General features: G+C 39.1%; 1 protein-coding gene and 2 long non-coding RNA genes across 6 annotated transcripts; 1 reads left to right on the top strand and 2 right to left on the bottom strand.

The window, feature by feature from the left end:
- Positions 1-1,697: 1,697 nt before the first annotated feature.
- LOC145420204 (uncharacterized) lies at positions 1,698-4,068 on the top strand. 4 transcript variants are annotated; one of them, XR_013901505.1, is made up of 4 exons: positions 1,698-2,109; positions 2,601-2,752; positions 3,004-3,333; positions 3,476-4,068. It is a non-coding gene; the product is annotated as an uncharacterized LOC145420204 (long non-coding RNA). The 4 variants fall into 4 exon arrangements; XR_013901504.1 differs by having other exon boundaries at positions 2,596-2,752; XR_013901506.1 differs by lacking the exon at positions 1,698-2,109 and having other exon boundaries at positions 2,149-2,752; positions 3,004-3,112; positions 3,218-3,333.
- A 9,396-nt stretch (positions 4,069-13,464) lies between these two features.
- Positions 13,465-16,182, bottom strand: LOC145420213 (uncharacterized). Its single transcript, XR_013901516.1, has 3 exons — positions 15,330-16,182; positions 14,847-14,904; positions 13,465-13,913 (listed from the first exon to the last, which is right to left on the bottom strand). It is a non-coding gene; the product is annotated as an uncharacterized LOC145420213 (long non-coding RNA).
- A 43-nt stretch (positions 16,183-16,225) lies between these two features.
- Positions 16,226-19,115, bottom strand: LOC145420185 (uncharacterized). The gene is made up of 2 exons (XM_080289127.1): positions 17,349-19,115; positions 16,226-17,251 (listed from the first exon to the last, which is right to left on the bottom strand). The coding sequence occupies exons 1-2, from the start codon at positions 17,349-17,351 to the stop codon at positions 16,241-16,243; spliced, it is 1,014 nt and encodes a 337-aa protein (XP_080145253.1). The 5' UTR covers positions 17,352-19,115; the 3' UTR covers positions 16,226-16,240.
- Positions 19,116-23,972: the final 4,857 nt, after the last annotated feature.

Below are 23,972 nucleotides of genomic sequence, written 5' to 3'. Positions count from 1 at the left end.
AGGTTATTATTATTCTTTCCTGCTGGCACACCTGTCACACCTGAGAGTCAGCTAGAAACTTACAGTGACGTGGACATCATGCAAAGACTGCCAGACTCTGTAATACTGCAAATGATCAGTGACTCAGGCTATCACTAAACTTTAAATGGCACCTCTGTGTCTCTGTGTGCTGAACATTTAGGATTGAGTCAGGTTGCATCAGCTGAAGCTGTTATTTGTATATATCAGTATTTTTTATTCAGGTGTGGGGAAAATACGTAAGACTGCAGTGAAGCGATGCACCAGAGTAATCCCTGGCCAAAGGTATCGTACTTAAATCAGACTACTGATCCAGCCACATCAGCCTTTTGTGAGGTCTGTTTAAAGTAGACTAAAAGTCAACTGCAGGTTCCTGAGAGGTGGACTGTGAACACAGAAACACATGTTCATACATACAGCTGCAGCAAACTTACATTAATTTTAAATAGATTTGTTACTCTGATGTCTGTCTCTGTGTTAGTCCTCTGACAGACTGGTGACCTGTCCAGGTGTGCTCTACCTATGACTACTGGGACAGGCTCTAGCTCCTGTAAAAGAAATTTTCTGTTATTATCATTTAAAGTATTTAAGTGCTTATGCATGTGCTTAGTTGTGACACTGTTACTGTTCAGTGAAAGTTTCTAAAACTAGTTGAACTTACTTCAGCGTCAGCATTTTGAGAAAACAACTCCCTTTACAGGTGCTGATAAGGCCAAGGGCACAAAACAGCACAACCATTGATGCGTTAGGTTTCATAGCGAGACATGTGAAGTGTGGTAGGATCAGTTTAACTTCCTCCCTCTTCCTTGGAATGCATAAAGGAGGAGGAGCACGACCTCTGTGGCAGCGCTGACATGACTGAACTGTGATGTTTGATGTGTGTTGGCGCAGTAATAAATAGCTTGATCACAGCTCTTTCTGTGTTGCAGACTTTATTTTAAAAATTCCACGACACCCCCCTCACACTGTGAACATGAATTGAATATTCAGAAGACATTTGTTTAAATAGTTCTACAAATCTGAGCTGTTGGTGTGTCCTTGGATTGTGTGGTAATAATATTAGAGCCTGCAATATTTCTTACTGAAACTCTACTATGAGTCATGTTACCTGAGATTAATTCTATGTTTACCTGTCAGCCTGGACGAATGTGCTGTGTGAAGGAAATTAAATTAAATCAGATCTGAACTGCGTACATTTAAGGAACCTGTTCATATTTAATATGAACCAGTGATTTTTTTGATTGCTGATTCCAAGACAGTCTTTGTGGAAATCCTGTTTGGCTTTTTGTTATTTTAATTCTCTTCTCTATTTTCCAGAACAGTTCTCCACAGTCACTGTTCACATGGGTCAGTGGGACCAAGAAGCACTCTGCTAATGTGTGGACTCTGACCAGCAACATCCAGCAAGACCCAGACAGCGTTTTCTATCTCCCAGCTGGAGGTTTTGTTTGTCAGTGACTTGAGAGTCAGATTTTTGTTGAGCTTCACACTTGCAGAGGTAAGTCGTTTTGCAGAGATCCCTCCCACCCTGGCTTTTATGTGCTAGATTTCTTATCTGAAACAGTAATATTTCAGTGACTGCTGCTTATACCACAGGTTAATACACTCTACTGATCCCCGATGGGAGAATCATCAATTTTGGCAACAAAGAAGCCTGGTGGATGTTTGTTTACAGTCTGATGATGGGACATCATGCTTTGCATCTTCAAAGTTTGCCTCCTCATTATTATTCATACCCAGTAATGTGAAGTATGCTTATATCTACTATAACTGAACCAACCTGGTGCTCTTCATTTATGGAGGCTGTTGAGTCTGAATGTTGGATGTTGTTTATCTCGTGTTCTCTGGGCTTTGTTGTCCTCAGTCTTTTCGCAGGATCAGAAAACAAAACCAGGAGGCGCGTAAATGTTTCTTCTGCATGATGTTTCTTCAAATGTTTCTTCTGGATGATGATAAGACTGTGACACGGGATGCCACCTTTGGTCTTGTGATGAAGCAAAGCTCAGGAAGAAGTGGGATTAAATGGTACCCACATGTGTGAAGCACTGAGAAGGATGTACAGGGGCACCTGCAGCCAAATCCAAGCCTCAGGTTAGTTGTAGTTGCAGAACGCTACAGGACTGAGACAGCTGAGGCATCTAATGTTTGATTAAACGGATGAAAAAGAGAAGTTTCTTCCCTATAATTATCACTTCTTAAAATCTGTAGCAACTTCAAGTCTGTCAGCGTGCTGAGCATGCTCAGAATGTGACAATATATTTTTGTTCAATATTTAATTTCTTTCAGTTGCAATTGTTAAATGAAAAAAAAATAAAAATATATTCTTATAATTTAGCAAACTAATTTATCAAAAAAAAATATACATATATCTGTATTAGTTTTAATAAATTAATTTGACACCTGTATTGAAAATACCATATTGTATTCATACAGAATCAGTTTGGTATCATTGTTTGTCTGCTCACTGATTGCTGAAACTAAGAGCTACTTTGATCTGTTTAGATCTAAAGCATCCAAAGTTGAGCTCTGATGTTTCTTCACCCCTGTGTGTGATATGTGATTCCTACATGCTGGCAGAGCAGCAGTTTGTGCTCACAGATGGTGACGGTGTGGAGAGACGGTGGTGTTTCCTCAGAAGAACCAGCAGAGTCACAAAGGACACCAGTCCATCTCACCACCTTGACTTGCTGACTGATGTTCGTCTGCACTGCACAGAGGAAATCAACTGACCGAGGTTTGTCCAGTGACGTGTTATGAATGTATATTTGTTTTATGCTTACAGTTATGTTTTTCTTGACAGAGGCTCTGCAGAGGTTAGACAAAGCAGAGAAAAAATGTGCTTTACATTTTACTGTGATTTATTGAGATATTTGTTGCCTGATGTTCAGCAGGAATGGAGAAATAGAATCAAAGGGAGATGTTTTTGATGTTTTTGTAATGATGTAAGTAAATCTTCAATATTATTTATTTGTTTGGTTATATTAGGAGTGTTTCTGAGTGAGGGGGAGAGGAGTCATCATCCAGGTAAAGTGACGTGGATCAGTGGATACACTTGTCTCCCCTTTAAAGGAGACGATCCAAGTCATCCTTAAATGTTAGTGCTTTCAAATACACAAACATTTTTAAAGGACAAAAATGAACATCCAACTTTGACTGTAATACAAAATAAATCTTTGCATGTGTGTTTTCAAACTCTCAGATGGGCAGCATATCAGTCTTGGACTGTCTAACCTGCAGCACTGAATGACCACCGCACATGAGCATGTTCCTGCAACATTCAGCATCTGATCCTTCATCTGTGTGCTTCTGCTTTTGGTAAGTAGAGTTACCCAACTCCAGTAACTCTAAACACATGCCATACATTTCTAATGGCCTGGTTACTTCCTGTCAGTTACTTTAGAAACCATGTGGTCACCTGACCTAACACTGTTTCTTCTTCTTCCCCTTAATGTTCAAGTGTCACATGTCAAACAGCTGGAGAGGAAACTACACCAGTGTACTGGGATGTTTCAGCAACACGTGCCAGATGCTGTTCCTTCATGGTGACATCACCAGAGACAGCCCCGCCCACCTCAGGACCTCACCATTGATCATGAAGATTATAATGATGACAGCGAGCGGAACTAAGACTGTAAAAATCCACGACCAGAATTTTTCTTTCTAATTATTAATGAATACTGAGAGCCTCGTTCTGTGTTTTGTCTGTTTTGTTTTTTACCTCATTTGTTTCTAACAAAGTTCACAAACTCACACAGTTTACATTCTGTATGTTTCCATCTTTACCTGCCACACTCTTAACTGCATTTAAGAAAATAATCCTTAGAAATCGTTGTTTTTCTCTTTTGTAATTGATTATAATTCAGTGAATATACTGCGCTGCTTCCTTTTATTGCGTCACACATTGCTTTAAGTTTTTCACTGTCCAGTTATTTTTTACTGCTGTTTGAATTCTCTGTATGTTTGACCCTGTAGACTGTTTGATGGACTGCTTGTCTTCCTGTTTGTTACCGCCGCCTGTTTTTTAATAAAGATTTGGATTTCTGACTTCAACACAGCCTCTGCGTGTCCTCCCTTTGTGTCCTCTTCCTCTGTGAATGTGTTGCATGTGTCACAGATTCATTTTATTAACAGCTTTCCCACAGTGAATTGCATCAGCATTCATTCACAGCACATTGCAGAAGGATTCAGATTAATACAGTGATCTTATGGTCAGAATCATCCTGACAGAGTGCCACTGTAAATGATCTTTCATCAGGTAAATTTTAAAGTTCAGGGGCAGGAGTTATGAAGAATCATGCTGGCATTAGGACTAATAATATGTACTTACAAAGTCAAAGTTTTTTAATTATGCTAGAATATTGGAAGACAATCAACTTTTAGTGTTTTCCGCATATTAATTATTCTGAAATAGAGACGGTGACTCTAACTGTACAGAAGCACTAAACAACTGACAATCTAACAGACATCATTGGGCCTGAGCAGTCATGCACAGTGAGTCTGATCATTTGCTGTGAGAGTCTGACAAGCATGTTTCTGGTCAGTTTGGAAGAAATAATATCACAATGTTGATCTTTTTTTCAATATTCCTTCTCTTTTACGACATAAACTGTGATCAAAGCTACTTATGTTCACAGCATGTAATAATACTGACAGTCCAGGGCATTGTGGTCTGTTGAGCTAGGGTTAGGGTTAGCAATTCAGACATATGTAATAAATATTAAACGTCTCTGACGTGGGCCACTGTCCGCAGTGTTGGGAAATGCATACCAGGCTGGAACGAGTCAAGGTAGGTGAGCATCCATGAGAAGACTGTTAAGATTCAAAGTTGAGGAAGGAGAGTACACACCACCCATGGTCCAGTAGGTCTTTGGTCAAACAATGATTTTAATGAACACACGTGTGGGAAGACAACTCTGTACGCAGACAGGAAGTAGTCTTCGACTTAATCAAAGCATGAACAGATATTTTATAGCATCAGGGTTTATTTACTGACGCCCCTTCATGCGTCACCGTTACATTTTATACATAGATCAGATCAACATCATCATGACTTTTCACCCAGAAAATCATCTTCTATTTTCATGGCTTGGTACTTTCCGTTCTTATCTTAAAATGAATTGTTCCTCTTTCTTGCCGAGACAACAAGGACGGTTCCTCTAAATAAATTTAACTCTATGTGTGTGTGTCACGACCTCACATGCTCTTTAACCAAGAACCTCTACTAAAACCTTAATATAAAATGATCTGATATATAAGTGTTTTGTAAGCATGTATTGCAATTCCTTCTATGGCTCCAAGTCACTTGCACAATAGATTGTCCGAACATCGCGCCGAACAAAGCTTCCGACCCCCAATTAATTGACCGAGCTCCAACTCTTTAATAAGCACAGATATGCATTGTGTATGAAATAGTCATAACTGCTTAAGGCCTTCTTAAAGCTATCTGTTACATTGTTAAAGCCTCGTCTTAGCCTGCGGCTCAAAATAACTATCTGCTTTCACTTCTGCATACAACTTCCTGTCAGCCTGCAACTCAGTCTTTCTGAAAGAGACACTGTTTAACCCCTGAATGCAATATAAACTCCAAATTTTATTATTAATGCAATGGTAATGATGACAATTATTTAACAATAGCAGTAAAATAATTTCCCTGCTCCACACTCCCTCTCACGACCTCTGGAACACCAGAGGTCGCAATACATTGTGGTTCAGCAGGCCTCGAGATCTCCAGGATCCTCGCCCCTCCTGTGGTCGCCGAGATCTTCTGCAAAGGAAACAAAACACCTTTTCTTGCATCTCCCTAACTTATCCTATCTGGGACTCTTTAATCAAAAGCCTGATCCTAATTATCTTCTTAACTTATTGACTTGTATTTATGTATACTCTTCAACGTTACTCATCCCTTTAGAACTCTTTAAGCCCTGCTTTCACGTCCGGTTGCTCGCTCTATTTTTCCCTTATCTGATCATCAACATCCTGTGCACAAATTGTCGCTGCTGCAAGTTCCTCTACTCTAAAAGAAAACAACCACTTTAATCAATTAAGTTTAAGCATATAAGCAATTACTCCTGTATACATTTCATCATAGCTAAATGCTGCCTTGAAACAACTCCTATGTGTTAACTTCATTTTAACCTCACATTTCCTATGTTATAACCCATTTTGGTATAGCCTTTATATATCATTTTCTCCCTTTAATATAACAATACCTTCTAATTCTAATGTACCAGACTTAACCAAAATATATGCTTTCCTTCCTCTTTGGTCCTTCTTTAAGTTCAGTTAAAAGCTAAATGAATTTAAGGCCTTTTGCCTGGAATCAATACTGTCATGTGTGTTTCTTAACTCTGTGTCTGTAAGCGTGTGCAATCCTTCATGAACTCATATTATCCTCACAGTAGATTGGCTAATCATAGCGCTAGCCAAAGGCTCGTGACCCTCCAGAGACAAATTTGAGCCACAACTCCTTTAAAAGCACAAAATGCAATATGTATAAAAATCATTTCTACGTAGAAGCTCCCCCTTTATCCTAAAAATACCTTCCATGTAATATCTGTATGTGTAAGCCTACATTATAACCACTTCTTCTAAAGATCAAAAAATCAAACCTGTTCTACTCCTTCAACCCTCACTAATTTTCCCTCTAAGATTTATTCACAGCTTTGAAAAACCAGCATTGTATCTTCTAAACAGGATTCAGTTCTGTCATGGTCCTGGGCCATGTTGGCCCAGTATTCTTGGTTCCTTGTATTTTCGCTCCTTATTTAGGCCAGGTTTTCTGAGGTGTCCTGTTGTGGTGTTCCCTAAGTGTTTTTTCCCTTTGTGACTCTTACCCCCTTGTGCCCCTCTGTGTATTTATGAGCTCTCGTCTCTCTTTGTGTTTATTCCATGTTTCCCCCAGCCTGTTATGTCTGTGTTCTCCCCGTGCTCTGGGTGTATTTAAGTTGTGTCTTCTGTTATGGTAGTTGCTGGTTTGTCTGTGTTGTTTCCCCTCGGTCTCCCTGCGTCTCGTTTCTGGTTTGTGTTATTAGCTTACCCAGTTTAGGTTTCCGGTTTCTTGTTTTTCCACCAGTGCTGTTTTGTGCCCACCGTTGTAAATAAATATTCACCTGCACCAGAGCTGCCGCCTTTTGGGTCCTTTTCTACAACTCCACACGGCTTGCCTCGCAAACCGTGACAAGTTCACTTTTAATCCTTTAACCTTAACTTAAAAATAACAGTTTCAGTTTTACCATATCCAAATGATCAAAAACCCAAAAGGTCCTGAAATGATCCTAAATTATTAAACAATTAAATTATTAAACCCTAAACCCCCCTTTATCTTGATACATTTCATGTGTCAAGATACTATACAAAACTTAAAAATGCTCAGTTTCCCCACTCATGATCCAATCTATATCATAAAAATAAACTTAAAACAGAACAGTTATCAGTCATGTGTTTCTTCAATTAATGATAACTGAGTTACATCAAAAAATATTTCCCCTTTAGCATTTGGCATTCTCCCAACAATATACTATAATCCCATAATCTAACCCCAGTCAACAAAACAAAAATTTTTCTGGTAAAAGCAAATTGTTTGTCCACATTTATTCACCCTCACTCACATTCAGTCACACATTCACTTACATGCAGTCACACCATGTATTTGCTGATAGTGGAGCTTCCCGCACGATCAGATACTCCACCTTCAGCAAAATGAGCTCAGTCATTTTTTATTTTCCATAGGAAAATATTTCTTTATGCTTTTGGACTGGATTGACTCGCATAAAATCCTTTTTACAGGGACTTACGACCTTGATCCGTCCCCAGGTAGCTTTCTCCTCAGCCAATTATAATCTGGAAAGCCGCCTTATATTTGCTCTTCCCGAGAATTTTCAGCGCCGTTATTCACTGTTGCAGGCCTGCTTAAAACAGAAATGAAAAAATAGAGCTGATTGTTAGCTCATAAAAACAAAACAAAATCACCTGACAGGTTTTCTTTAAGTGCACTGTTACAAAATAATGGGCCCAATTTTTTAGACATGTCCATGTTTCCTAAAACTCCCTCTATTAAAAACAAAAACACCAACCCAAACCTAACTGACAAAATCAACCCATCACCACAACAACCTTAAACACACAAGTCTTGCCACCACATAATTTCACCTCCTCAATACACCGAAAGTCTCATTAAAACCACACAATTTGCAAACAAAAATCACCCCCTTATGCTCTATAACATACTTCAATTCAGCATAAAACCCCCTTACAACAACATATCACTAAACTATAAATTTCCTACCCAAATCTGCACTCCTCTTGTCTGCCGTGCTTCCTCTCCTGAAAGTCACTTCCTCAGTCATATGGCTTCTTCTATTCCTCAATTACAAACTCAAATATATTTTATTAAACATTCACACCATTGTATCATTCATACAAAATAGCAAGCTGTTCTTCATTGCCTATGTTTGTGTTCTTAGCCAGGTTTAATCTCTATCTCTGCATTAAACTCCATGAGCTTGTCTTGTCTTTATAAGTTTAATGCATTTTCTGTTTGTGTGTGTGAATTTGCATATGGTGCTTTTGCAGTGTGTCAGACTCCTTCATAATTTTGCCTTTAAACAGTCAATTTTCTCCTCCCCAAATTTACTAACCCAAATTCTGATTTCCTACCTTAAATAGCAGCATTCCTTGTCCTCAGCCAGAAGGTAGGGCTCCACTTGCCACTTTCCACCTCCACCCTAGCCCAGCGGCTTTACCCCTTGAGGTCCCATCCTCTTCACTTCATCTCACCAGTGAGTCGGAGCTCACCGGGACTGAGTGAGGCGAATAATCGTGACTGTGCCTGCCTTAGGTTGTCCCAGGGTTTCGAGGTGGGATCTTACCCGTCATGGGCTATCCAGCCTTCCATACTCGCCTGATACGGGGCCCAAGTGGGCAGGGGAGGGAACACACTGGCTCTGGAAATTAAAGGAGTGTAAGCTGCTTCCTTCATTGCATCTTATATTAAACTATCTCACTTCTGACTCCTTTCCTAGAATAATTTCACATATGGCACTTTGTGTATGTGTGTTTTCTATTCATTAATGTAATTGTCAGTTATTTTCTCTCTTCATTTTACTTTTATTTATCTGTTTGTTTATAACGTTCTACTTTAGTTCTGCTAAACCTTGATGTAAAAACAATACTCCCTTATTTCACGCACACACTCTGCATTTTGCCTACGCACACACTTCTCTCTCAGACTTCCTCTGTTCACACATCACCTTGCACTCACTCTACTATCAACTTTCATAGTGTTATTATTATTTAGTATTTTGTACACCTCACACAGAATCATTCAAATCGAGTACTCACAGCATTCACATCACAACCTTCAACTTTCACTTTCGATCCTGCAAGACGCAGAGATGGACATCTCCTTCACCTAACATAAAACTAAATTACCATATCAACATACAATTACTGAAATTCAAACTCAAATACACCGTTTGTTTTAATAAAGTCAAAGAGTAAACAGGTGTACCAAGTGTATGTACTTATGTGTTTTAAACTGAAAGAAAAAGAAACTCAAACTCTTATAACATCACTCATGCCTCTCTCAAATTAAAAACACTTTCAAACTTTAAAACATCCTACCTTACATCACCCAAGAAATACCTCTCACACCTTTATTCATCATGTCAAAGCTTTCTCCATTTTGCACAGCCTGCCACATGTTTAACAAAAAATCGCTGCCCGAGAAGGCTCCCACATATCAAGGTGGTCGTTCTCACAAATTTCCAGCAGACCCTCAAATAAACAAAAACAACGACCCAGTCAGGCTTCCAGTTCAGCCTCCTCAATTTCTATGCACACCGGAAACTCATGGGGAGATTCTTCTGTCTCCCCGTGTCCTACACAATTCACCTCCAAATGATCCCCTACAATTGAAATTTCAGTGTGGAATGACGCAGACATTAACATTCCCTTATTTATTTACTATATGTAACCTGAATTTTTCTCTCTCTTATCAAATAACAAAGGTTATCTTTAAAATTTGTTATTGAACTACTAATTAAGTTGCTTTTTATGGTATCAATGGTAAACTACCCCTAAAAAGTCCACTTCATTGCGTGTTCATTGAGATACTTCTATTAAGGCTATTTAACAAGTTCAATTTACACATATTCATTAATCTGTCACGCTTATTAGTGGCTCATGGTTACTTAAAACCTATGTCTGACTTGACCACAGAGTTAGAGTATCATTCAATCCTCTCAGGATGACCACTCCACTTACTCTGCATCCAGTCAGCTCATGAATTAACAACACTTACAGACTGTAACCCTTTTATTTTTTGTTTATGCCTTCAAATCCACCTTAAATCTTCTTACCTAAACGTTGGTTTTAAACACAAACAATTCTTATATTCTATTTTGAAACGCTGTCACCATTCATATATTTACAATGTTATTATTTACTAAGCCAGCATTTTAATCGCAGACATTTATCCACATTTGCAAACAATAGTTATAGGGCTGAATAATCACACAAAACCGAAAGCATAGTCCTCTCATGCGCTCTGCATCAGTTGCCTCATTTGCATGCACACACACTCTTCATCTAAGAATAGCAGCAGGAAGTCAGTGCATTACTGACTCGACACACAGAGATCTTTTTTATTACAGAGACGTCTTATATTTACAACCACTGTCAGATCTGCCAGCTTTAGCGCCTACACTATTTTAGACAAATTTAAAATAACCGCCCAGCGGATAAACTCCCTGAGTTTTTTGCGACCAATTAACCAGTATCAAGACTTTAACTGTTTCTGGCCTCATTTCTAAAATCCCTAACTCAATTTAAAAGTGTCCAACACCCAAGGTCCAACCTTTGCTGCCCAAAAAAGCGCAGATACCGTTCCAAACGGTAAGGAGACTCTAACTCCTAGTTATTCTGGAGTGCCCCAAGCTCCACAGTGACCAACTGACTATCCCTCTTCGAGGACAATGTCTAAGCGTCCTTGACATTGGCAAGCGTTACCTCTGAGCACTGCGCTTCCTACCAGTCCAACTGGCGTTCTTGAGTAATTTATAATACTTTGGAACAACAGTAAAACACCCAACAAAGTGTAAGACTGAAGCAGGTCCAACCTTATAACCAAAAAAATAAGCAAATTCCCTAACATACTAAAAACATTGAGCAGTCCAACTGCTTTTCCTTTTAGCGGTCCAACCGCATTAAATCCTTTCCAGCAGTCCAACTGCTTTAAATCCTCAGTACTGTCATGAGATTCTCATCAAAATCAAAACAGACATCCACCAGTAACTTCAGTGAGTAGACTTAAATTTTATCATTTCCAATTTGGCACACTTTGGAAATAATTCAACAGGTAGTGCCTTACCTTTTGGATAAGCCGGCTTATGCCCACTCACTTAGACCACTGGAATTCATGTCTGCCCGTCAGACCACCTAAGACCCCGGATTTCTCCGTCTAAACCTCCAATTCTCCCTCCTCAACCACCGGACGAAGCCCCCAAATGTTAAGATTCAAAGTTGAGGAAGGAGAGTACACACCACCCATGGTCCAGTAGGTCTTTGGTCAAACAATGATTTTAATGAACACACGTGTGGGAAGACAACTCTGTACGCAGACAGGAAGTAGTCTTCGACTTAATCAAAGCATGAACAGATATTTTATAGCATCAGGGTTTATTTACTGACGCCCCTTCATGCGTCACCGTTACATTTTATACATAGATCAGATCAACATCATCATGACTTTTCACCCAGAAAATCATCTTCTATTTTCATGGCTTGGTACTTTCCGTTCTTATCTTAAAATGAATTGTTCCTCTTTCTTGCCGAGACAACAAGGACGGTTCCTCTAAATAAATTTAACTCTATGTGTGTGTGTCACGACCTCACATGCTCTTTAACCAAGAACCTCTACTAAAACCTTAATATAAAATGATCTGATATATAAGTGTTTTGTAAGCATGTATTGCAATTCCTTCTATGGCTCCAAGTCACTTGCACAATAGATTGTCCGAACATCGCGCCGAACAAAGCTTCCGACCCCCAATTAATTGACCGAGCTCCAACTCTTTAATAAGCACAGATATGCATTGTGTATGAAATAGTCATAACTGCTTAAGGCCTTCTTAAAGCTATCTGTTACATTGTTAAAGCCTCGTCTTAGCCTGCGGCTCAAAATAACTATCTGCTTTCACTTCTGCATACAACTTCCTGTCAGCCTGCAACTCAGTCTTTCTGAAAGAGACACTGTTTAACCCCTGAATGCAATATAAACTCCAAATTTTATTATTAATGCAATGGTAATGATGACAATTATTTAACAATAGCAGTAAAATAATTTCCCTGCTCCACAAGACACAGCAGATGCATCCTACTGACAGGACCAGGAGACTCCAGAAACCGAACATCTTCTCTTCAGTGCCATCCTCTCCTGTCACCCTCTCTGCCCGCAGCTCTTTGAATTTGGGGTAGATAAGGGCGCAGAGAAACCCTTATTACTAATTTGTATTATAATTCAATTTTCATGAAATATTCATATTCAGTATCGGTCCTTTTATATTATAACCACGTATCCACCCAGGCTCATGGTGGGGCAGGGCAGGGCTCTGTCCTGGGATGCTTGAGTACAAGGTAATGTACACCCTGACAGTCTAACTGTAAGCAACAGTCTAAATGTAAAGTGCATTCTAAAGTCCTCTTCAATAAATCATATGCAAAGAGTCATTCAGGACTGTAAAACGTGAACTACAGAACCCAGAGTCTTCATCATTAAATCTCCGGTTGCTTCATTTTTCTATCCTATATCAGACACTTTAAGGTTAGGTTAGGTAAACTTGCATTCTCATGGTGAGGCAAAATGCTTTATGTGTGTGTGTGTGTGTGCGTGTCATGAACGGCTATAAAAGGCCTATAATTAAAGAACAAAGCGGGGTTTGAGTCCGAGTTGCGGCAGACTGTCACTACTTGTAAATGGAACGCAGCCTTCCTACGGCGGACAGCTAATAACAGGAATCGGACGCGGTCCAGCCAAGTCCACAGCAACCACCATAGCAACCGCCTAGCATGACCTTAAAAACATTTTCTGTCTTCATAACTATCAAAAACGTGAAATGATTTGCAAAGTGTGAAAGTGTTACAGCTGCAGAGAGCTATGGCGGCATCTTTGGAAGCTGTTTGCATAGCTAATAATATACGATGTAACCATGGAGACAGTCAGTCACGTGAGCTAGCGGTGCACGTTTACTACAGTGAATAAGGTGATTGCGTGCACAGCGTCCACACGCTGCAGAGGGTAAAGACATTACTTCAATATTGTTTTATATTTGCCTTCTGTTGACCATCACCTCAGGTTCACCATTACAGTTTCAGCATACAGATGCACACTGTCTAAATATCAACACATTCAAAAACTCATGTCTCAGAAATAAGCACAGCTGTTCATGTTTGTCATTAGAGTTTTATTTGTAAGAAAATTATGAACTTCATATTGTGTATCAAATAAAAGAACATTTCACAACTCTGAGTCAACAGAAATTTCTCTAATGTAGACGTGTACAGTGTAGTGTAAGCATTAAAAGATCATAAAGGAAACACTAACATTTATGTGAAACTAATTGTAATAAAAAATGAACAGGTGGTTTATAGATGTAAAAGAAAGAATCTGAAAACAACACTTTTTTGGTCTAAGTGATCAAAGTAGAAAACAGAACTGATGTTCAAGAACAAACCGTAGCTGCACTAATATTACACATCTCCATTGTTGCTTTTAAAACCACATGCAGTGTGTGACCGTGACTGTTCACTGAGACCATGAACGCCACTTCGCTGAAGCCTTCGCCTTCTTCTTCTTCTTCTAAATTGGAAGCAGAAGGAGCACGAGCTGCTTTGATCTACTGAAAGGAAAAAGCAGAACATCTGAGCTGAAACCATTAAGACAGGAACAATCATTCAATGCAGTGTCTCACGTATCTTAGCCTGTTACAACTGTTGATACAAGCTAAATACGGTTAACACACAGTGTCAGGGAGCTCCAGTGTGGGAACTAGTGGCTTTACGTTTGTAGTCATTTAACTTTCATCCATTCATTCATTTAATTCAGGAGGAAGAAATGTCAGGTTGATGCAGGCTTATTACATGCATTTGGTCCCATGCTGTCTTTAACTAAATGACTTGGTTCACTTTATGGCTGGGCTGTATGTGGGGTTATATCATGTTATTTGGGCAGGAGTTCCTGTCCTCTGTTAGACTTATAAAGTTTCTCCATAAGTAGAGTTTCTAACTCTTCTAGCACATCTGTGGCTGACAGCTTTTTGGTGGCTCTTTTTACCCCACACTGGTTGTGAGTGTGTAAATAGCCCCACTAGTTCTTTTGGGTTGCAGTTAACTTGGGAGGAAGAGGTAGGTCTGCCATGACTAGATGAATAACAATTATCTGGGATACATAAATTTCATAGTGCATGCATGTATCTCTATAAACCTGCCTGTGGGCTGCCATTTTTACATTCAGTTATTTCTTTGTTGAATCTAAATAATGAATGTGTTACAGTTAAAGTGATACTGATCAGTGTAAATGGCTCATTGGTACACAGAAACCTTTAAATTAAACACTATCACCTGATATCGAGTGTCAAACAATATCAGAGCTGTAAACGCTGTTTACAGTCAGAATTTATAAAACTATGATTGTAAATAAATTCAAACAAGTGAGCTTTTCTCTTTGTGCTGAATATCAACACTGTCATTTCTTAGACTGTAAGCTTTACTTTAGCACAACCAGTTGTAGAAGCCGTCACTCCAAATGTCTTTTGATAACAAGACAAAAATACCTTTTCAGTACACGGCCTGAAGTTCTTCTCCGACATCTTCTGCCATCGGCTTTGTCTGCTGGATTGAAGACAATAAACCACAAAAAGATGATTTAGTCACTTTGTCTGCGTCATGCAGCTCGAATGTGTCGTGTAACGATGTTGAATAGCCGTCATTATCCCTCTGCTGTGTCAGTAGGATTGTACTGTACAGCATCTCATTGATATGTGAGGAATGCTAATGTAACACGATAACAGACTTACATCATTAAAACATAAAGGGCAGGAGATATTTAGATATTTTTATATTTATATTACATTTTATAGCTGACGGATATTACTAAATAGATAGAATTTACTAAATAGCTGGATGAACATGAAAAATATGTCTATAATAACAAATGACCATGAGAGCCAGTAGAATTAATTCAACTGGACACTCAAACGACGTCCTTAAATGCTCTTTAAGTGGCAGAACAGATGAACAAACAGTTAATTGCTTACTTGAGATGAAATCTGCTCAGCTACTTTGAAAACAGCTTCTAACTGGTTCCTCCTTTAACAGGATGACGGCTCAGGGGTAAGACAAGTCATTGCGGCGACCGTGGTTCAGGGGGTTGGGAAGCTCATCTGTAACCGGAAGGATGCTGGTTCTATCCCCAGCTCTCTCTGTCCTGGTCGTTGTGTCCTTGGGCAAGACCCTTTACCCTACCGCTTACTGGTGTTGGCCAGAGGCGCGATATGGCAGCGTCACTTCTGTCAGTCTACCCCAGGGCAGCTGTGGCTACAACTGTGGTTTCCCTGCACCGATGTGTGAATGTGAGAGTGAGTGAGTGAGTAGTGGAATTGTAAAGCGCTTTGGGTGCCCAGAGAAGAGCGAAATAAAAGCAATCCGTTATTATACACAGCAAGTTGACAAGTAAATAGATTTCACTTCAATAGTTGTTGGTAATACCAAAATTAGCTTCATATTTTTAGAGCCAAGTATTTTTTTATATTTTACCACTAGCATTGTTAGCTCATCGCGAGCCTTCAACCTTTTCTACAAGATATTGGAGTGATACAAACAGATGCTTTTAAAGGTCCTATATCATGTAAAATCAACTTTTTGGAGCTTTTAAACACATTTTAATGTTATTTCCTTAGATTAAAAACCCTCCAGAGTGGTTTTTGGCTTAATTCAGGCATTTCTTAGTTGTCTCAGTGAATCCTTTCCCCATAACCGTGGCTCAGCTCTCTCTTGCAAAACGACTGACTCGTAACATTGGGATTAAAATTTCTTTCTAACAACTCCAAATGCCTTGAAATTTTTCTGGGTGAATAAATGAACGTTTTCCATTTTAGAAATAAGACCACACTGGGGGAAAAGGGAAGAAGAAAAAAACCCGGAAGTTTTCCTTTAAATATTTAAGAGATTATCTTACCTGTTCTTTCAAGAAGAGAGCTGGCCATCTGAGCTGCATTTCCTTGACCAAGGGCTGCATCTCCACAACTTCTTTCCTCCTGAGAGAGAATGTGATGTCCATCTTTTGGGTGATGAGTGCCATGTTCTTATCCCTCTTCTTCATTTCATCTTCCAAAATGCATCTTTCATTTTCAAGAGACTCATCATTGTAGTTTTCTGGGCCATCAGGGATAAAGTTGACTTCACCTCGCTTTGGTTTCTTTAAGGAAAATCTATTTGAGCCACTGTCATCTTCTTCCCCTCTTCTTTTTCGATTGACTGCAACTTCACTACATCCAGCTTGACTTAGCTTGGAACGGTAGTTGCCAAGCTTGAACTTAATGCTTGTTGCCCAACCATCATATCCTGTGCCATTGCCAGGCTCTTTGAGGCAGGGATGTTTGGAAACTAGCTCCTGTGCAACAGATGTTATTTCATTCTTGTCAGGGTACGCTTTGATTGCAAACATTTCTTGTGCCAGCTTGTCTAGAATTTCCATCTTGATGTCTCTTGTTACACTTAAATTTGCCCCTGCTTTCTCATATACCTCATTGCCCTTGCGAAGTTTTAACGCTACATCATAGGAAAAGGTTGGGATAGGAAATGGATTTGGCCACTGTGAAGTGCTACGCATGTAGGTCTTTGTGGATGAGGATGGGCTGAAAGAAGATGCTGAACTCACACTGGCTGTATCAATAGATGAGATAGCGCTATGATCAGATGGAGTCTGTGGTGGCGAGGCTGATGCATTTTCCTCCCAAATGAGGTGCAACACTGCCCGTCCAGCAGGTAGCTCCTTAATATCCATCAGGTTGCAAAGTGCGTTCCCAAAATCTGGGTCTTCATATTGTATTGCAAAGTCACCTTCAAGTCCAAGCTTTGCTTGTAGTTCATCTTGAAGCTGCTTCACAGATTCTGGAACAGTGGACAGTTGGATTTTTCTGATAAGTTTTGGACTGACGTGGACTCGCAGTAACAGGGCCTGTGAAGACAAACCAAAAAAAAAAAAAAGGGCGCAATTCTAAATAATTGACAAATTCAAAGTAATCAACTGAAAACTATTTATGAATAATACATACCATCACTTTCAATGCAGGAGGCACGTAACAGGTGTCACCATCAGTTGTCCATCTACGCAGTATTCAGCTAAAGGGTGGTAATCATTCAAATCTTCTGGGTCAAGTATTTCCAGATCTTTGTAGCTGCTGTCAAGCCGATATGATCTGTAGTGTTCCATAAACCAAGAGGAGAGCTTTGTAGCAACAAATGACACTTTCCCAGAGTCTACCAAAATGTTCAGTATCTTGTAGAATTCAGGTAGTCCACTCAGTTGTCCTGATGAAATGATCATGCCTTTAACATACTGGGTCCCATACAGATAAACACATTTAGCAAATGACACAGCTTTTACCTGTGGATATTTCAGTTTCAAGCACTTCTGAAGATTTTCATTCAAGAAACAGATGTCAACTGTGTCAATATTATCAACATGCAGACTTGGTTTAAAAAGACTGTGACCATCTAAGAAGTATGCCATCATTTGTTGATGCTTTGAAGAAAGTGTTAGTAGTATATTCTTAAAACATTGGACATCATGCACAGTTTTCTTGAAAAAGTTGTGCTTAGATTCAAATCGAATAGTCCACAAATCAACTAAGGGACCAAAACAACGCACAAGATGACTATAATGTTCAATATAGTGGTGTTTTGGCTTCAAATTAAAATCAGGAAAAGTCTCTATCAGTAATCGTCGATGATCCAATATTTTGGTGTCCAAGTATGACAATATTTCTTCTGATAGAGTTGTCGAGACAACAATTTCAACAAGCTCCTTAAGGTCCATCAATACTTCCCATGATGGCTCATGTTCTGGTATACGGGTCCCAATGATAAAAGGCAGCAAACGCAAAAGTGTCCAGTTTTCATGTCCATTGCCACTCACTCTTCCTGTTCCAAAACTGGCTTTTGTAATTTGTTGTGGCTTGTTGAGCTTATCAGAGAATTTATATGGAAATGATTTTATACGTTTGTTTAGTCCTTCAAATGTAATAAAACCCTTTCTGATTAAATCTTGAAGACACAAACACAATTCCACAGGGACAACACCTTCAAAGAAATCATGTAATATATCTGGAGGAAATCCAGTGACTGGATGAAAATAGGACAACGCACTTAAGGCACAGGAACCTTTGACACCACACACACTTTGTCTTTGACCATCCTCAAGCTCTTCTAGAAAAATGTTATGCTGTTCCACAGTTCTTAATGGAAATTCTGTAGGATCAAGAGCTGCAATCTGATGTTTATCAATACTACAAAATCGACAAAATTTGTCGACATTAAAGGACTCCAAAAAGCCTGCAAGGCTGTGAGCCCCAAGGTTATCTGCACAGACACAAAATACAGTTCCCTTTAAAAAACTATTTAAAGATTCAACATACACCCCTGTGCTTTCAAGACATTTTAAATCCTCAATGAGTGGATAAAGAAAAGCATCATACCCAAACTGTTTAACGTCTACACTTTTACCAAGAAGAGCAAGCTGTATTGAGTGTAATGTAGAACGAAACCTTGCAGATAAGTTGAGTACAACCCAATAGACAGCAGTTATTTTATGAATTTTTCGAGATGTTCCTAAAGGGTTGCATATTTCAAAGTCGTCAATATACAAAGCTAAACTAATGCAAGTATCTTGCAATCCTAAAAGCTTGTTGTTTTTGAAATACTGCCCATCTCTAAATGATCTGTAACCTTCACTAATTTCTTTATCAAATGCTAACTTTTCAAAGAAACTTTTCTCTTTCAATAAGTTCTCCAAGACCTGGTTTACTGAGACATAAACAAATGTATTTCTAGTTCTCACTTTGTAGATGTACTCTGTAGGCTCAATTACATGAAAATTATTCTTGAAATAAATATTTCTCTTGTAATCAGTAGATAATGCACCTTTTGGTTCTGTTGAGATAATTAATGGGTTGGTTTTGAAAAGTGCATCATTTATATTTTTAATTACATCATCATCTGCCTCAATGTTCTGTTCAGCAAGCACCTCTTTGATTCTTTGAAATGAATGAACCTGAGAAAATTTTAAAATGTCACTAATTTCCTCAATAATTCTCTGCAAAGCACTTTTAGAAACATGTAACAATGTTTGCATGCATAGAAAAAGTCTAGCTATTTTATGTTCAAGACATTGGTAATCTACAAACTCATTGTCCTCTTTATCACTTGATGCTACACCTGAACCACTTGGTAATGTCTCTGGCTCCTGAGAGGTATTTAAGGATTTATCAGGGGAGCTACTTTCACTAGGACATGCATTTGCATGAGAAATCAGTCTAATACAGTTTTTTATATCTTTTGAGTTTTTGTGCTTTCTGCTTGTGTGTGACGTAAAGGTTGATAAATTGTTGGTAGCATAGTCACATTTTTGGAAAGGACAGGATACAGTCTGATTTTTTTTAAGTGCCTTAAAATATGTAAAATAAATGTATGCTGTGAGCAGTTTTCCTTAAATTCACAAAAATCACAAAAAAATGTTGAGATCTCCTGCCTTTTCTTAGCCCTGTTGTGTGATCTGCTGAGGTGAGACTTCAATGCCCCTCGTGTCCTAAACGAACAGACGCAGTCACTGTAAACACAGGGCAAATGAAATCCTCTTCTGAGTCGTAGCTGGTGATGTCTTAAGAGTACTTCTTGGCTTGAACAGACAAAAGAGCAGAACTGGCACTGCATACAAAAGCTATAATGAGAAGAGAGGAGAGGACAGTGTCAACAATTCAAAAGAAACCTGAATTAATCTCAAATTACCAAAGTTACATTACCTGATAATGTGTTTGGGGCGGGGGGCAGGCACTCCTGTTCTGATTCCTCTCCTTACCAACTCCTCATCAGTCCCTCATAAAATCAGGACAAGCAGTGGTCTGGAGTTGGCTTTTAATTCTCTAAATAAATAAAAATAGCAATTAGTTTTAAAATAAAATACCAGCTTCCTGACATTACTTAGGAATTTTTTTTCTCCTGTCCTAATTTTTTTGGCTCACTAAAGTGAGCTGATTCTGCCTTGTAAAATGCCATGTGAAACACAGTAAAACAAATAATTTACAAAACATACATTACATCAAATGTTTAATTTATTATTAACAAATTGTATTCTACATGGAATGCACCAACAGTATACTGGGATGTATTATGTAAGCCAAGGATAATTTTGTGTGATTGGTTTTACAACTTAGAATGACAAACATTGGATTGAGAGTATGAGTGGGATAAAACTCCTGAAGCATCTGTTTAAATTATCAGTGCATTTATTAATGGTGCTCCATAAATAAACCAAAACAATGTTGTTTTGTGCATAACAAAAAGCTCACAATTGTGCAGTCAAAATGTAAAATAAAAGATGCTGAGCATAATAACAAAGACAGATTTCGCAGCTGCTCTGTTTCCAAGTTCTACTGCGCAACTGACAGCCTGGAGTTTGAAATCCTCTTTGTAACCGTGTCTCTTACAGGTGCCATTTATGGTCCTTACACACATAATATGGTAATATTACGTTGAAGCAGAGTAGTATCACTCTGCGAGGCTCCTCGGTAGCCGTAATGCTCCAGCAATCCATCAAGCAGTGCAGCTTCATAGCTTACCAAAGTCGTACCAAAACATTTTTTGACATATTTTTTTAAGCTGTGTACCACATAAAATTGGTTCGAGGTCAGTAAGCACAACCAGAATTCATACATAAGGCAGACTGTCGATTTTTGAGATGAAAGGATTTTAGGCCGTGCGTCAACGCGTTAGCCCGGTTAGCTCACTAACGCCACCCAGCCCCACGCACGGGGTGATCCGCGGTGACTAGTTAACGGAGATTTGCCCCGTTAATGCAGTTATGGCATTAACTTTACGCTGACAGCACTAAAATAGTAATCTTCAAATGTTTTCTTTTTACCGACCAGCTCCTCTTTGATAGCTGCCGTGTCCATCTTGTCGTTGCCTGCAGGTGAAGCGATGGGGGAGGGGGAGTTGTGTTCAGTGAAGGAGAGAGGCGGAGTAACACAGCGTAGAGACAAAAGTGGACGAAAGAGAGGCAAACTTGCGGCTCCACGAGTATAATTATAATGTAACATAGACTATATCGATATAAACGATATTGTCACATCTCATATTTCATTTAGTTCATTTAGTGGAGCTCGCTGGCCATGAGGACTCCACCACCCCGTTGACACAGAAACTAAAGCACACATTTTATTGGCTAAATGTGATTCGAACAAATTAAATGACATGGCAGCAGGCGCCCCCGAACTTTATTTTATTTTATTTAAATAGCGGCGGGGGGTTGCTGCCGTTGGTCATGAGTGAGCCAGCCTATTTTGTTTCGTTCGGTGGTATGGCGGCCACAGACTGCACTTCATGAAATACGCATAGGGGGTGTCGCGGAGGCTTGTCAGATATGAGCGCGCCTCTTTAGTAGCGAAGTTTGTCGGATTTTCATTGCTTTGTGACATGGCACGTAGTTTGTGACATGGAATCTTAAATGATATAGTAAACACATACCCATTAGCCACAAGGCTTCTTAGCCAAGAAAGTAATGCTATGCTAAGTTTCGGAAAAATACGAAGAACTTCAGTTGTGATATTTCTAAAAGACAAATTGAGACTGTTCAAACATATACTGTCTGATATAATAAAAGAAACATTACTTGCCTTTAGAAACTTGAGATGAACGATCTATCCAGCTCCTGGTATAAAAAGCCTCACGTTCTCATTAAGGCAGACGGGCAGGTGGCTTTCAGTCCTTGCAAAAGCGCAAAGTAGACCCCGTAGCATCCAAAAATATGAGATGCGCATGCGTACTCAGGCACAGAAAGGCGCCAACAGCTTCAACTCATGTAAAACTTGAATTCATTCATTTTGCCAGCAATAAATTTCATCTGAGACCAACTTTTGCTCCAAAACGTTAAATGATTAGTTGAAACCCTTAATGTATTTGAGTTTATGGGCCAACTGAACTTTTATTGTTGAATTGTGAAAGAAATGACTGTAAGCTCAACAACTGCAAGTTTGATTTTTTACAGTGTTACCTCCCACTTGCGGCAAATGTTCTGTACTGCCTTAGGAGCCAAAGCCTGTTTAAGCTCCGGTTACCACCCCCAAACTACAGGCAGACAGAACGGCAAGAACTCGAGACTACTTTTTGTTGTGTCACTGGCTACACTGAAAAAAGAAAATAGTTGAACCAACTTAATTGAATTATTTCAATTGGTAACACCAAATTTAATTAAGTTCTTTGAAATGAAGTTAATACATTAGATTAACACAACTGATTTAAGTTACATGTACTTAATAAATTAATTGTTGTCAAATAAACATTTTGCATTAATGCAACTTAAAATTAAGACATTTCAACTTAAAGTTTTCAGTTTTTCCAACCCAATAATTTGCATAACCCAAAAGTAAAATATTGCTCTTTGCTAACCTATTAATGTGGTTTAGTGTAAATTACTTTTTGTAGTGACTCTAAAATGAAATTTTAGTTTGTTTAATAAAGCTTAAATCAAATTTTTAAGTTGGCTGAAAATATTTTTCAAAAATTCAAAATCCAATGTTTTTTTTTTTTAATGCTTTATTGTATAAATGTAATAAAGTATTACCTTTATGGCAACCAACACAGCTTTTGGTCAAACACATTACACATTTGTCCTTTTTAAAACACATATGCACAAAATGCAAGTAACGCTTAGCAGGACCACAAAGTTGTCATCAAAGTGTAAAGTGCAACACAGTATTACACAAATATCAATCTCAACACATATAGTGTCAACTATGAAAAAGTGCCCCAAGAGTATACAGAAACTTCCATTCAGCGCTATCTCCTGCTAACTGGCTCCCCGCTTCACGGGGAAAGGCAAAAAGCCCCCAAACAAACCAAAAACCAAAACCCCCCCAAAAAAACAAAAAACAAAATGGTGGTGGCTAACCAACTGGACATAGTAGTGGTAGACAAGCAGAAGAAGACCGCTGTAAAGACAGACATAGTGATCCAAAATGAAAGCAACATAGAAGAAAGAACAAGAAGCTGAAGAAGTGTCAAACTCGAGAAGATTTGGAGGGTCAGAGTAACAGTGGTCCCAGTGATAATCGGAGCACTAGGTGCAGTGACTCCCAAGCTTGGTGAGTGGCTCCAGCAGATCCCAGGAAAAACATCTGAGATTGCTGGGTAAAAGAGCGTCGTTTTAGAAACAGCTAAGATACTGCACAAGACCCTCAAGCTCCTAGGCCTCCGGTAGAGGTCCTAAGCTTGAAGGATATTCCGCCTCCAGGAGCGAGAGGTGAATTTTTATAGTTTGATTAGATTATTTTGCAAAGGGGCAAGGGCATAGATTTGGCATGGACGGAAGGGACATGTCCCCACCAATATCCAGCGATTATTGAATTGTCCCCACCAATAATTTGATCTCTTCGAGTAAAGAAAAACAAACCTGATAGAAAGAAAAAACGATCTGTCAACGTCTCATTCACCCAGCGGTGCAGATAGAGTTAAATTACGTTCTCTATTGGAGTCCTACCTCATGTGACAAATATGGCCAATGTGACTGGTTGTGCCTTTCAAGGAGCTCTGTTTAGTTTTAGCAGCGGCAAGCCTGCGCCGCGAGGAGGAGAGGAGGATGGCAGCAAAAAGGAAGAACCTGGATATAAGAAAGTATTTTTCAA

The sequence above is a fragment of the Astatotilapia calliptera genome, chromosome 14, assembly GCF_964374335.1.
Source record: "Astatotilapia calliptera chromosome 14, fAstCal68.1, whole genome shotgun sequence".
In the NCBI taxonomy this organism is placed as follows: Eukaryota; Metazoa; Chordata; class Actinopteri; order Cichliformes; family Cichlidae; genus Astatotilapia; species Astatotilapia calliptera.
Note: the sequence above shows the minus strand (reverse complement) of the source record. Positions and strands in the feature narration are given on the sequence as shown.